The 15517-nt window shown below is 38.5% G+C and overlaps 1 protein-coding gene across 4 annotated transcripts in view; it reads left to right on the forward strand.

The window, feature by feature from the left end:
* The window catches only part of KIF2A (kinesin family member 2A), a 55986-nt gene that overhangs the window by 14684 nt on the left and 25785 nt on the right, over positions 1-15517 (forward strand). For 2 of the 4 annotated variants that reach the window (XM_064438930.1, XM_064438933.1), the window contains exons 2-8: positions 6855-6949; positions 8220-8339; positions 8767-8821; positions 10843-10965; positions 11545-11645; positions 14168-14263; positions 15051-15105. In XM_064438930.1, the coding sequence (XP_064295000.1) occupies positions 6855-6949; positions 8220-8339; positions 8767-8821; positions 10843-10965; positions 11545-11645; positions 14168-14263; positions 15051-15105 (645 nt within the window). The remainder of the gene's footprint in view (positions 1-6854; positions 6950-8219; positions 8340-8766; positions 8822-10842; positions 10966-11544; positions 11646-14167; positions 14264-15050; positions 15106-15517) is intronic. The other 2 variants (XM_064438931.1, XM_064438934.1) reach the window with 1 other exon arrangement.

The following is a 15517-nucleotide window of genomic DNA, read 5'->3' on the forward strand; positions in this document are numbered from 1 at the left end:
CACGGACACCTACAGAGGAATAAGTAGCTGTAGCCTCTGAACGCTACAGTGGAGAGATACTGTTGACAACCTCTTGTGAAGCCAGTGGGGTGACTGCCATTGATTTCACTAGCAGTTGAAGCATCTGAAAGCAAGTAAAGGGAATATGTTTTAGGAGGAGCTCCGCAATGTGAAATAATACCCTTTGAAATGCACTTTAAAAGGGTATTAGCTCCCCACCCCCAAAAGAAACTGTACCTACCTTGAAGGGAAGTAAAAAACCAAAGTGTTCCTCTAACTGGGGAAACCACAGGAAACTTGTTTTGAATGTAAAGGGAGATTTTAGAGATCAGCTTGCAAAATGAAAGGTCAGCAGAAAAACCCAATGCATCACAATGTGAAAAGATTGGAGATTTGACGATTATTAGAGAAGCAGAAACTGTGACAGCAGTGCTGGGATGCAGCTCCAGATGATTGCTTCAGAGAAGATGCATCAGTGTGGACAGCTAACAAGTTCAGCTACACTGAGCACTGCAAATTATAATTTAGTTGTTGGGGCTGGAGGGGTTTGTTGGTGTTGAATGCAAGGGGAACCACCAAAAAGTCATTTATATCCTGTTTGCTATTTGAGGGACATTAAATGTGCTGTTTGTTTTTGAAGCTAAATATTATACGCAGTTCAGTAGCATGTCTATCTGTTGGTTTTTTCCCCCCTCCTCATTAGTGGACTGTCAGTAATATCTGTGAACTTTGTTTTTCTAAAGCATTATGTTTGATTGGTTTTTGCACAGAAATTAGATCTATATCTTAGATGGGAATTTTTCTAAGTTTGGTAGCCTTCTAGACGGGAGCAAGAGTAGATTAAGTTGGATTTTAATTCAAAGCTGAAATACACCTGCAGATATGGGAAACTTGATTTCGGTAATGTTAGTTTCTATTTACAAAATCCTGTCTGTTAGGTTGTAGAGGTTTACAGAGATCGTAAAAAGTGGTTGTAACATGCTTGTCATTTGAAGGACTTGGGTATTGCTGTGATAATTTAGAAAATAAAACAAAATGAATTGTTGGCTAGGGATAATTCACAAAAATGAATATTAAAATATATCTTTCTTTAAAATTATATGGGTTTTTTAATATTTAAGAACATGCGTTAGAAATATAGCAGGTACTGTTTAGGTTTAGTGACCCATTTGACAGTGTGATAACACTATAACTAAGGTAACAGACAAGACAATAAGGAAGGCTGGCAAACCCAAAATAAATCTATATGATTAAGTAAAACAAAACTAAAGCGTAACTGTGGTAAATATAAAGAAAATAAAAGGCTGCTTGTTTGTGGCTAAATGAACCTTTGAAACAAAATTAAATCAAACATGTTTAGTCCTGTGGAGAATGAAACATCTGTCGCTAGTAAGTGCTGTTTTTTCTGTGGGGGATTAGCAGCAGGACTGTCTGTGTAGCTCAGGGAGGACCATGACAAGCACTGATCGCCTGAATAGGAACATTGCCACAGTTGACATTACTGGAGACACCAAGCCTAGAATTCTCTTTTTCTTGGCATTTTTGACTTGAAGTTTGGTACAGGCATTGTTCAATGAGTAGAGGATTATTTTTCACCTTCCTAAGCACTGTGAGAGCAGGAAAGCCCTTCCACCAGAACTGGAGCCTTTAGCAAAGGAGACAATTTTCTGGACCACAGTAATTCTGGTAAATCCTGCTTCTGGATTTGCAGCCACATGTTTCTCCTAAATGTGATTTTTTTTTTTATATCTAACTTGGGGATTGTATTATTTTTTAAAGAGAGTGATGAAAAGAGTACTTCTTGCAATTTTAATTCAGTATGATGTGGCAGAGGGTGAAGATTGATCGTGTCCAGGTGTCTCAAGCTAAGATAACATTCGGATTAGTCCCTGATGAATGTGACTAGGAAAATAAGGGCTATTTCACAAATGCCTGTTAAAATCCTTTAAGGGATGGGTAACTTCTGTTGCAGTGGTCATCCTCAGCAAGGGTTTGTAGCAGATGTTAAGTTGTAGTATATTTTTGCATTCATCTATGAAACATCTACTGCTGATGCACTTAGAAAAGCTAAGTGCTCAGCTGACAGGCCTCTGCCTGAGCCAATGTAACACATTTGTGCTCCTAAAGAAGTGACAAGTTCAGAGGATGTAACATAAGCTGTGAGTTTGCTTTACTGAATGTTAGGTCCATTAACGTTGCTGTAGCCTGGTCCTGCTAAAAATAATTGCCTGGGTTTGAGCTGATAAGGCTACTGTTTTTTGGGGAGGAATGAGAGTGTCCTAGTAGAAATGATAAACCTTTCTTCTCCATAGCCTGGTGTGTAAATTTTTAATGATTACAGCTCAGATATTTCTAAGACTTCACAGAACATTTGCATGAGAAGTGGGAGTACAGTGTCTTTTGGGGTGGGTGCACTTCAGTTATGTGGAAGGGTGGTGAAGACTCTGGTCTTTTTCCAGCCTTATTTCTGGAGTCACTTGGAGAGTGCGAAGAGGTTTGAGTCACATGTCAGCCAGTGCTTTAGCCCAGACTGTAATTTAGAGAATACCAACCCATATTTAACACTGATAACTCATGTTTCTGAAAAGTATTGGGAAGATGAAAAGGCCATGGTTTTAATATTGTCATTGATCACTGCTTCAAAATTGTGGTGGTTTGGAGAAGTTGTGCAGGTAGAAAATGTTCAGTTTGTTTAGAGGTAGGGATCTAAGTACAGCCTGGTATTGGCAATCAGTTGACGCTGCTACCTACATTGAGGGTTAGTTAAAATGGTTGATTTAGCCCTGGTTATTTGCTTTTGCTGCTGCTTCCTAAACATTTTTCTGCACCAATAGCTGCCCTATGGACTCTTACAATAAAGAGGGTTTATCTGATATTTCTGCAGCTGTTTATGCTTGTTTTCTTCTGTTGTTAAATGTTCATCAGATGACTAGGAAGAGAGGGAATGGAGAGCTGATGTTCTTTGCTTGTATTGATTAGGGTGAGAATATTGTAAGGTGTGTTTAAGGTAATTGTAGAGTGTTGGCTTGACATACTTTCATGTTGTCTAACTGCTGCATTTGCAGCAATAGTTTCCTCATGCTCTGGTAAGTAGGAGATAAGCCAGATACCACATGCTGTATGACAGAACATATTTATACAAATAATAGCCTTTTTAGATAACTTCTCCATTAGTTTTGAGCCCTGTAGCAATGGAACAACTTCCCAGGAAAAGTTTTGCCTGTGATGTGAATTCCAATCATGTGAGGAGAGGCACTAGAAATTAAAGAAAGGCCGAGTGAAGAGTTGGTATATCAGCATTATGGCTCTGCTTTCCTCTTTAGTTTTTGGGTCTGTATGAAGGTGGTCTCGAATCACTTGTTCCCTTTTCAGTTTGTCGTAATGCATGTTCATGTTTACATGGGCATGTTTACATTTCAGATTTTGATACCAACTCTAGAAAATGCACAAGAAATCTGGGATGTTGCCTTCAACCACTCTGCAGATTGATTTGGCTCTCATGCTTTAGCATTTGCGCTTGGTCTTGCTTTATATGCTAGACGAGGTTTATGCCAGCCTAATTGGTTGCTGGCATTCCTGAATTTCACAGCTGCTGTATTCAGCTGTGTACTAGAAAAATATAATGGAATACTGTTTGCGGAGAGCAAGAGGCATTTGTAAAGATGTAAATGTGCTTTCTGGCAGTTCAATAACATGTAAACTCTTAGTAACACAAAGAATTTTTAGGAACAAATTGTATGGGTATATTGCCAATTTATAGTATGCATTTTCTATTTAAGCTGAGAATATTTGGAAGATGGGTATAACTTTTACTTCTGCTAGTGGGTTTTTTTTCATGCAGTCCTGACTTTCTTGGCCAGGGAATGGCTGAAGTCTGGCACAGAGATGGAAGATTTATTGTGATTCTTTTGTATGGTATGCTGGCTTACTGTATTTGTGAGAGTGTTCAGTATTTTCTATTCATTCATCAAGCTGCTTTGATCTCCTTTCACTTGTTAAGGCAAAGATCAAATCTTTTTTTTAATTTTTATTCGTTCTCTGTCAAAAGTAATAGAACACAGGAGCAGGTAAGAGGACATACGATGGTTATATGACTAATACAGTGTCACAGGTTTCAGCAGTGAATAGTGCTTTTCTGCAAAATTTGTAAAATTTGGTAACATACTAAAAATTATTACAATATTGTATAGAGTATGTTTTGCTAAGCTTATATTTTTCATATATCGTTTTTTCTCTTGATTCTGGATTGGCAGCCTTAGAACAGTAGCAGAAGATTATACCAATGTAGGCTTGAGGAGTCTTCCAGTTCCCACAGTTTTTATGTCCTTGCATCCCAGCATGCTCGTTGTAGAAGTGGCCTGAGTGGCTTTGCTACAGGAAGACAGTGGCTTCTGTTGCTACTTTGCTGATGGCCCAGATAGCTAATTGAAACAGTTCTGCAACAGGGTGTTATTGCACATAATGAAGTCCCTGGTGGTTATTAAATGCAGAAAAACTAATGGAGAGGTGTATTGAGGGCCTTGCATATAAAACACTTGTACAAAAATGCTCATCCAAGGAAATAAGGTGCTAGAATGTCATGCTTGCTGAGTCTCCTTCAGCCCAACCACCAGCAGAACTTGGGTAGGGTCCTGTTTGCTGTATGAGGGACATTAAATGTGCTGTTTGTTTTTGAAACTAAATATTTTACATAGTTCAGTGGTATGTCTATGTGTTGGGTTTTTTTCCCTCTCATTTATTCGTGGACTGTCAGTAATATCTGTGAACTTTGGATGCATGCCTGCACAGTGTCGTAGAATCATAGAATCATAAAGGTTGGAAAAGACCTCTAGGATCATCAAGTCCAACCGTTAACCCAACAATACCGTGTCTCCTAAACCATGCCTTGACGTGCCAAGTCTACATGTCTTTTAAATACCTTCAGGGATGTCCTTTGGGTGAGGGGAGATGGAGGAGTGCCTGTGCACAGAGGGGAGGGCACGGTAGTGGTCCCTGTCCGCACATCTCCTGGCAGTGCCTCAGTGGAGGATGTAGGCCAGACTGTCCCTGCAGAGCATGCAGCTGGGGTGCCTGGGAGAATAGTGCTCAGGAAGCACAAATGGAAGTTTTTGTTCAGAAAAAACACAGTCCAGGGAAGTAAAAACTAGTGAATGCTAGAGGAAAGGAACCAAGTGAAGCAAAGGGGGAGGCTTTTCCCACCCACCCCCCACCCCCCCCAAATAAAAAGCCTGCTTGACCTCCTTTATGCTTTGGGTAAGCACAAGCATGGAGTTTGTAAGTGCATGTGAATGTATGTCGCTGGCAAGGTGAACACCACAGGTGTGAAAGCAGTGCTGCCCAGGGGTCTCAGGTCTGTGCAGGTCCCCTGAGCGCTATGCTTTGCTTGAGTTTCAGTTAGTCTTTTTCTCTGCGCATTACATTACAGTGCATAGATTTGCTGTTACCTTCCATGATGCTTCCCTATAGCCTCTCTTCTTGCTTAATTTTAAGTAGGTGTGGATGTTTAGGCAGCCTTTGCAATAAAAGAAATATTAACAGTATATGTTTGTTGCTTGCGCTGCTAGGTGAGATAATTTAGAATATCAGTCAAGGTTTTTCTTCCTTTCTGTCCCTCAGCAGGCCCTAAGAAGCATAAAAACATTAACTTTGGAAAAAGGTCAAATTATGACTGAAATGGCTAAAATAGAAGTTTGAAACAATCAGCAGAGGAGAGAACTGGAGTAGATTTGGGGGTTGGGAGCTTTAGGAAAGGAGAAGACAAGGTAGAAGGTGGAGGAGACCCAGAGCAGATATATAAGGACTGCATTGTGTTTCGCCCCTGAGCACGTGTCCAGCAGCAGCAACATATGCTCCCACTGCTCCAGGACAGTCACTCATACTTTGGGAGCTGTACATGGCTCTTGGTCACCTGGGGAGTAGCTCTGGGTGGGTGAATTCAGGGTTTGCTTGTTCGTGCTATGGCTCATTAAAGGGGGGGTGTTAGAAGAGTAGTCACACTGGACGCATGTTCTTTAGAAATCCCAACTCTTTGTACTCCTAGGGCAAAGCACAGATGTGAAATCAATGTGACACCTGGGTCTTGATCCCTTTTTGTCAGTGCATGGCTCTGTTCTTCCAATTGCTCCTTGCTAACATGTAGAAAATAGGACATTAAAAAATTGCAGTATGCTACATATTTAAGAAGAAATATCTTTATTCCTACTGAAAGTTTATTGGTTTTATTGTACTTTTTGGGGGCCTGCTGGCTTTGGGTCTTTTCACTGGAGAAGTCAAAGCAATAGCATCTTAACTCCAGCTTAGCAGTCTGTGTTAGCAGTTGTTTTTAAAATGATGATTTGTATTATTGTTGCAGGCAATTTAATTTTAGTTGAATTATCAACTGATTGGATGCCCATAAGAAATGGACATCAGAATACAATTTCAGGGGGCTTCACTCCTGTGTTGGAACATGTAATGTTGTATCAGCCTAGAAGCGGGACAAACAAGCCTTTGTGGAGCACACCTCAGGAGACTTTACTACCTGTGAGAGACTCTGTTTTATTGGAGTTTTCTTCTCTCAGAAAAGAGAGTCTAAGAGGTGTGGTTTTCACATCGTGTTTTGTTTATTTACCACTCAGTTTTCTGTTCATTAAGTTTTTCGCTTGCAAGCTGACTGTCTCATTAGAGCCTCAGCTGATGAATCAGGTCTGAGCCACTTCACAGTATGTGGTCAGGAATCATCTTCTATTTATCACCTTGTTTTTTTTAACCCTCTTCTTCCTGCCTCTCACTGCATGTCACAGTGCAGGGATGAAAATAACTTCTGGAAGATTTTTCCACCAGTTAGTAAATGATCATATGTGTTTGCTTTCTAGGCCGAATTCACCAAGCTATGGTAACATCCCTAAATGAAGATAATGAAAGCGTAACTGTTGAATGGATTGAAAATGGAGATACTAAAGGCAAAGAGGTAAACTCAATTATTTTAGAACTTTTTTCTTCTAAAAATGTGACGTCTGCATGAATATTACTTTGGAACCCGCACTGGAAACAAGGAGGAAATATAAACCTTAATTTACCTGATGATTCTCTGGTTACAGACTGCTTTGCGTGGGAGCTGTGGGGCAAATGCTGGTGTCTTTTGTATTACATTTGAGTTCCTGAGCTCTGTGTCATAGATTTGAAATAGTTCTTTTCATCTCTTGATTTTGAACCATGTTACTAAGGCTGACCTTGTTATCTTTCTTTTACAATCAGAAGAATGACATTTTTGAGAAGGAGAAAGACTTGCAGTTCAGACAGGAAACTAGTGGGAGAGCTAGATTGCAAATAGTTTTGTATTTGTATTACTAAGGAGTTGAACTACTAATTTGATTGCTTATTTATCTATTTTTTGCAATATTTTTCCAACATTGCTTTCCTTAGGAAATGGTGTCTTTCTGTGTAAAGCTTCGCTATCTCTTCTTCCTTTAAATTTTGGATCATGTTAGTCAGAAATAATTACACTTCACTGGTTTTGTGAGAACACAGGAAAAAGAAAAAAAAAATTGTGAGAGTGTCCTGGTGATCTCATCAGCTGAGCTCATCCCTCCGAACACACAGAATCCATACAGTAGTGAGGTCTTTGAAAGGTCCAGCCAGGGGAAACGGAAGTCTATAGATGCCAAAACTATTTAAGACTTAGGAAAACAAGTTTCAATAGATCTGAAGCCAGCTATTTTTAGGGTCATGCCCCTCCCCAGCTTATATTTTATGGCATTTTGAATGAGGAACACTTACAAGAAAAATATACCGTGATAAATTTAACATGGTTTCAACTGTACATTTATGTTTTGGGCGGCTGTAATTCATCTTTTTCTTTTGCAATGTCTGGCAAATTTCAAATTACTGAGATCTCTCTATGTTACAGAATGTCTTTCGTATTCCCCAGTAATTGTCAAATTACCACAGTAATAGTGGGTACTTTTGTTTTAATTTGATCACTTCACAAAATTATGAATATCTATTGGTCATTTTTAGTTCTTCCCTTTTCTGAAGGATGAGTTTTCAACTAATACGAAGACCAAAGCTTATGCTGTTTTTAGTGAACATAAAATAAGGTAATTCAGGTTATGGAGTTAACCAATTGTTGGGTAAACCACTAAATATATTTATTGTTCATTCTCAAATATAATAGGAGAAGTGGAGAGGGTGAATATTGTTCTAAGACTCATAAATGCGTTTTATATTCTTTTACACAGATTGACTTGGAGAGCATATTTTCACTTAATCCAGATCTTGCTCCTGATGAAGATATTGAACCAAGTCCGGAGACACCACCACCACCTACTCCATCAGCCAAAGTAAACAAAATCGTGAAGGTTGGTAATACCTATGCAACATGTTCATGTTAACTCCTATATATGTTGTTATGCTTGAATTATTAACTTAAACTTTTATGTCTGTAGAGGTACTTGATAACTGTGTTCCTTTCTTTTTGCTATGATGAATTGGGGTTTCTAAAAATTTTCTGAGAACAAGTTTGGCAAAGGGGGAGCTGGGGATTAAACTTATATAACTGAATGTATCTCAAGGGAAAATACAGAAAAGGTTTTGGAGGCTCTTTTGAAATAGTACGTACAGTTCAAGCAGTCTTCACTTTAGGCTCTTCAGGGAGGGATTTGGCAGCAATCAGCTCTATTGCTGATGTCATGTTATTTTCATTTGCTGCAAAGAAGCAGAGGCGGGACTGCGGTTTACGTTTTCTATAATAAGGTGGTTGAATAACAGAGATTTCTTTCTTTGTAGAGTCGACGAACTGTGGCAGCTGTTAAGAATGACACCCCTGCCAGAGATAATAGAGGTAAGTGTTATCCCTTTCCATTTCAAGGAAGTAAAAAATATGGGAACATTTTAGCCTCCTGCTCATCTAACGTGCCTTAATAGTTCTGCATTTCTAATTTGGTACATGTGCATGTGACATGTAAAAGACATGGTACATTTTTCCTGGAATTATTCCTATGTATGTTTAGGAATTCATACTGTACAAATAGTATTTATATGCAAGTTTAAGCAATATGGCATTAGGAAAGTTAAGCTGAATGAACTGAAGGTGCAAAAATTTGAAGTTAATTAATTATGCTACACTAAATCATGTGTGGACTTTTCCAAGCTAAAGCATCCTCAACTTCCTTCAGCTTAATTGAGTTCAATTATTATTAAATTCAATATACTTTAACTAGTGCACTTAAAATTCTTACACTTTCAATTTTTTAGCTTAGTTTTGTAATGGTCTGTGTATAAACAGTCATTCAAAGAGTAATTAAGCCCTACGGGTTATTGCTCACTCTACAGTTAATAGCAAAAAATCAACAAAAATGCTGAAATACCAAAAAAGGACAGGTGAAAAGTATGTATTAGATGAATATAGATGTAACACATCTCTAACATGAGAAAGAATAGTTACTGCTTATTGTTTTCATTTCTCTCCTGCATTAAACTTAACTAACTTGTACTGATGATGGTGATGATTCTTCTTCCAAACATTAATCTAGTGTCATTAACTCAGGCTGGATTCCGGTCCATCTGTTTAAACGTGAAAAACAAGTGGGCTTGCATATCTTTGCAAGTGTTCAGACTCTTGTGGTGGACAACTGGGACCACTTTCTCCCTTCAGCCATTTGCCTCTGGGGGTGTTAAACAAATAAGAACTCTCATGAAATGGGGATAATTTTTTTTAAACTGCTATGGTTTACATTTGAGACATCTTATTGATGGGCTCTCTTCACCTCCATACATGTTGTTTGTAGTAAATGGTCTGTTCGGTATGGAATAACCCTGTAACTTGTATTTTAATATGTCCTATGCGTCTTGCTATTCACAGTCGGCCTAAGTATTAGGTTGTTGGCCTTGTAATTAAGCTTTTCTCAGCACACTGTCTTGTTTAGTGTAGTCAGTTCGTGCTGTAAGATAGATCTATCATATTCAGAATAATCTGGGCATTTGTCTTGTTTGTCCCATTTGATACCTCTTTCCATAGTTGTCTTCATGTTGCACAGTGAGGTGGCCTTCGTTTGGCATGTCATCTCTAGGCTGCTAATCAAAGCTGATACTTTGACTTTTGTAATCTTCTGGCAGACTCTGTTAGGAACGTGTGCAGGAAATGGGCCAGCTGAAGCAGAGGTGCTTGAAGGAACTCTTTCAAAAACAATTTAAAACATTCAGCTCCACCAAAGAGGCTTGCATGCTCACTCCTGCATTCGCTGGGAACAGACATCGCTGCATCCTTGGCACATAGAGAATCAATGTATAAATTTTAGACATATTGATTGTATCCATATCACTTTCAGTATAGTGTCAAAAAGGTTTGTTTCTTCCACTCACAGGCTGAGCTGCACTTTCCTGCCTTCCACTGGTACCCTTCTGCTCCTCCAGAGATCGCAGGCTCAGTGGGGTGGGACCATTTTGTAACATCTAGAGAATATGAAACATCAGGGCTTCTTTTCTTGCTTTTTTTTTGGGCATAATCACAACATTAATAAAATTTTAGCACTTTAAGCGTCAGGACTGCATATCTCAAAGTACATGCTTAATTCGGTGCACATAATAAGTTGTACTAATTCTGTAGTAGAGTATTTAAAAATATGCTTGTGCAGCACCAGTACTTAACAATTATGTTGTGTTGCTGTGTAATACTAGGAGAAAAGGGCTGCATACCAAACGTCTTTATTAATAGACTTTTATGTGTACGGCTCCCCCTGGCCCCAGTAAATTGTTGTGTCTGGAAAGGGACCTTGTTTTATCTTGTCATAATGAAGCATTTGAGAACAGCGTAGAAATGTTACTATTCCATGTCCAGATGAGCTTTGTGCTTTTCCTTTGCAGTGGTTGGTTCTGCCCGTGCGCGACCTACTCAGCTTCCCGAGCAGTCTTCCTCTTCTCAACAGAATGGTAGTGTTTCAGATATATCTCCAGTTCAAGCTGCAAAAAAGGAATTTGGACCCCCTTGTATGTAAACCGTGTATCAAGGATTCATTCGTTCTGGGCGTTACATGTACATTCTCTTGGATTATGTTCTTGTCCATAAATGACAAATGGTCTACATGCACAGTTGCCTGTAGGCTTCCTCTAGAAGCTTTTTCAGGGAGCTGTGGCTAAACAAATGTTCACTCCTGTCACAGGTGTGCTAGCATTTGGAATTTGTTTCTCCTTTATCTTATTTTAAGCATGGTGGTGGTGGTTTGTTTTTGTTTTTTTTTTTAATTTGCCCGGGCTCTCGTTTAACTCAAACCAAGAGATCACATGTATCTGTCCAAATATTTTTTGAGGGTCATTGTCCTTATTTTTTTTTGTCATGTAATTATTGTCCCATTCCCATGATTTTCTTCTAATTCATTTATTTTTATAAATTTTAGAAATTAAATTGCTGTAATTTTTCCATACCAGTACTGATTTGCTTGAAATGATAGTTGATATAAATAAATGCATTTTAATTATTGATAAATTAATATAATTGAAATGTTAGTGTAAATACTAAATCCATGAAACACACTGTGAATATTTTAAAATTATCTGATTGTCTTTAAGCACGTAGAAAATCTAATTGCGTAAAAGAGGTTGAAAAATTGCAAGAGAAACGTGAAAAAAGAAGGTTACAGCAGCAGGAACTTAGAGAAAAAAGAGCTCAGGTTAGTATTTTTAGCTCGGATGGAAAACTTATGTCAGCAAGAGGAGTTTGCAAAGTTGTGCTTTTTTCAATCTTTAATAATTTTTATGAACTGTAATAATCTTCAAATTAAATTTTTTCATCCTGTATGCAAGTTTGATAAATATTTTTGGCTTGATTGCATTGCTCTCATAACTATTACTTAAGACAGTTTTCCCTCTCTTTTTCTTCCTACAGAAATAATTGCTTATCTTGCTGTGTGTTCTTTAAACATCAAGTACTGATGACAGCTATTTCTTGGGGAAAATAGATTGTTGAAAATAATCAAATGTTTGGCTTTTAGATAGGGCTGTTATTCTACAGGAGATATTACAATATTATGACAAATTGTTCTTTATGATCTTTGATGCTTTGTAGGAGACTTACTTTTTTTTTTCTTTAAACCTGTCTATGCATTTATAACTTAGCTTTGCATCATGTAAGCCATTTGGCAGCAAGTAGTTAGACTTGTGTGAAAGAAATGAAGTTGCTAATCCTGTGAGAAAAATATCTTAATATTAAATGACTTTCTGTCACAGTGGTGTAAAAGCCTTTGCAAAACTAGTAGCGTAATCTTGTTGGCAGCCCTGTGCATATGTATTAGTCTCTCTAAAGAGATACTACCAATCTGCTACTGACATGAGAAGTACTGCCACCATGTAAATAATTCAGGCAATTTACTTCATGGTTTAATGATGTTCCTAAGTTGACCTAAAATTACCTATGCTGAATTCATGTTGTCTAATTTCCATCCTTTTACAGAAATGTAAAACATTGCTATGTCTTTATGTGTAAGGGTCAAATATTTTTTTCTTTATATAGTAAAATTCTTTGATGTGGTACTACACCTAAAATTTTCTTACTGCTTTTCTGAAGACTCCCTTTGCATCTGAGTCTTGAAGTTCTGAATCATAGAATGGTTTGGGTTTGAAGGGACCTTTAAAGATCATCTAGTCCAACCCTCCTGCAATAAGCAGGGACATCTTTGACTAGATCAGGTTGCTCAGAGCCCCGTCCAGGCTGACCTTAAATGTTTCTAGGGATGGGGCATCTACCACCTCTCTGGGCAACCTGTGCCAGTGTTTCACCACCGTCATCACTGCAAAAAATGTCTTCTTTCTTTCGTCCTTATGAGGAAGCTCTGTTTGTTGGGGTGACTTGTATGTATCTGTGCTTCATGTTGCTTTGTGTATTCTGCTGTTGTTAAATGCAGCAACGATTAGCTTGAGCACTGTCTTCTAGTGGGCAAGGCCTTTAAACAGGGTTTGAAGAATCTTAGGCAAACGCTTTTTCTGTAATAAACAATACCCCTTTCTGAATGTTAGAAGGAGACATCTCAGCAAGAATACATTTTGTACGGGCTTACTCTCAGCAGTTTTTAGTTCACTGTAGTCAGGGTGAACAACATCAAGGTCCAGTCAGCTTCTGATTACCAGGGCACAGTTTTATCTGAGGTGAGGTTTGGCTGTGTCACAGTTGCAGAGACATGAGCTGGCTCCATTTCAGCTGGTTAACCCCAATGCAGTGCTTTCTAAGAGTGCCTATGCTGTTTAAACAACCAGCTGTGATCCAGAAGGAGTTTTGTATCATTTGTGGGGAGCCATGTAAAGCTTAATAAGGTCTGAGCACCAGAGCTGGCTATGCATGGCATCAGCAGCATGTCCTGAAATGGTGTAAAAACCGACAGTCATGGGGAGAAGTTATTGGAAGGACATTTGAGCAGTTTAGCAGAGAACCAGCTCAGCTGACCAAAGGCTTAGACTTAACAAGGCTTGGAGGGGCCCCATTCATGGCTTTTCATGTGTCCATTCACTCTGGTACTGATGGCTCCAGGTTTATGGCCTGGATTTAGCCTGCTGTGTATCCTTGGGGTTGCTTCTGCTTTTTTGGGTGGTCTAAGAGTGTTAGGAGGGTTTCCAATGCATCCAAGTAACTGTAGGAGTTAATTCACAGCCAGTGGTAGGACTAACTTCCTTTAACCAACTCAGATCCAGCAGGCTTGTGTGTAGACCACTGGGGTGCCCGCACTGTCCTCTGTTGTGTACCTGTGTAATGGAGGGTATCCATTTGTCCGTTGGACTGCCTTATCTCAGATTAAGAAGTGTTCACTGTATATGCTGTCTGAGGGTATGCTGCTGTTTGGAGGTCTTTCTTAGTGTGAAGATTCTGGCAAAGGCAGTGGTCATTTCTCTTTCTGGAGTAGACTCTTACTGAGTCCTCAGTTAAAAAGTATTTTCTATTACATGCCGACCAAAAACATGAAATAGAAGGGATATAATTGCATTGCTTTGTGATCAGTAAATTGGCTACATCAGAGTGGAAAAAGGCATTAAACTTGCCTTTGAGACATTTCTGGCATTCCGGAGAGAAAATAAGAGTTCAGTTCATGTGTATTTTTCTTATAAATAAATGTAGATATATAAATAAATATAATCAGAAGATACTGCAGTTAGTCTGTTTCAGGAAAAATAATTATAATAGAAATTCTGTTGCTTACTTCCCTAGGATGTTGATGCTACAAACCCAAATTATGAAATTATGTGTATGATAAGAGATTTCAGGGGAAGTTTGGATTATAGACCACTGACAACTGCAGATCCTGTAAGTACCCCAGCAACATGGAAGTTTTTAACCTTCTGTATTTTTGCCATGTGTTTTAAATTTTTTCAATGTATATGTCTGTCTGTAAGCATGAAAAATAAGTAGTTTAATATCTAGTAGCATTCCTTATTAGATGGATTCAGTTTTTCAGTAATTTGGTGATACTGAAATTAGTAGTTATTCAAAGTCCTAGGTTATTCTATTATCGTTAGTTATGTTACATCACTTAAATACTTATTGCCTCTAAAATAATGCCAATATATACTAAGTAGTCACTCAGCCTCTGTATTGTAAATTTTCCTGGGATGCTAGGGGATGTGCACACAAAACCATTAAGCTTCTCTGAAAAACTCTACTGAGTGTAAAGATTAATATTTGATCTTTGACGGTGATGAGGGCCTTTGATTTGCAGGTAAGTCAGAGGAGCAGAATCCTTAAATAATGGAGCTTGTCAGATCTCTATGGAAATCAGAGATTGTGTCAGTTTCTGTCAATAGCAGAGCTACCCTGTTAGAGCTGGGTTTGCTTGCAGCGTTCTGAGATGTACCTGGTAGTCTCCAGGATTAGTTCGTTATCTGCGGGGAGTTTTGATAATGTGCAGTTCTCCCTCTTGGGTTCTTGGCTATTATGCAGGCACAAGGGGCTTTTGCATGTTCAGATGACTCACTGTCTTGGAAATTTCTCTTTGTTTAAATGGTTGTTTAATTACTTCAAGAAGTAAAATGAAGTAAAATAGCATATAACTGGAGTTGGGCTATAGTTCACTGACAGATTGTTTCCTTTGCAGATTGATGAGCACAGGATATGTGTTTGTGTACGAAAACGACCACTCAATAAAAAAGGTATGACCATTTAAGATTTTGCTGATCTTTTTCCTCTGGAAAGCTGCTTCTGATAGTAATATTTTTTTGTATTAAAGCGATCTAGAAATACTGATCAAAGGTGAAACTCTGTTATGCTAGACAACATGTGTGATGGACCCAGAAAATTCATAGACTCATCATAACCTGGATAAAGATGAGGAGAAAAGTAGTTTAACTGTCACCATTTCATGGATTGGAGCCGAGGTGCAGACTGCAAATTGTTTTTACATGATCTCCTGAGCAGAGAGCTACCCAGTGAAAACCTTCCTACACATTTTTTGTACATGTGTTTTCACAAGTTTTCACTTTCAACGGGTCTTGACATCAAGGCATCGAGGAAACAATTCAGGTGCTTAAATGCTGGTATCTCATGACATGTTAGGTGACCAGG

This window comes from Phalacrocorax carbo, chromosome Z (genome assembly GCF_963921805.1).
Source record: "Phalacrocorax carbo chromosome Z, bPhaCar2.1, whole genome shotgun sequence".
Lineage (NCBI taxonomy): Eukaryota > Metazoa > Chordata > Aves > Suliformes > Phalacrocoracidae > Phalacrocorax > Phalacrocorax carbo.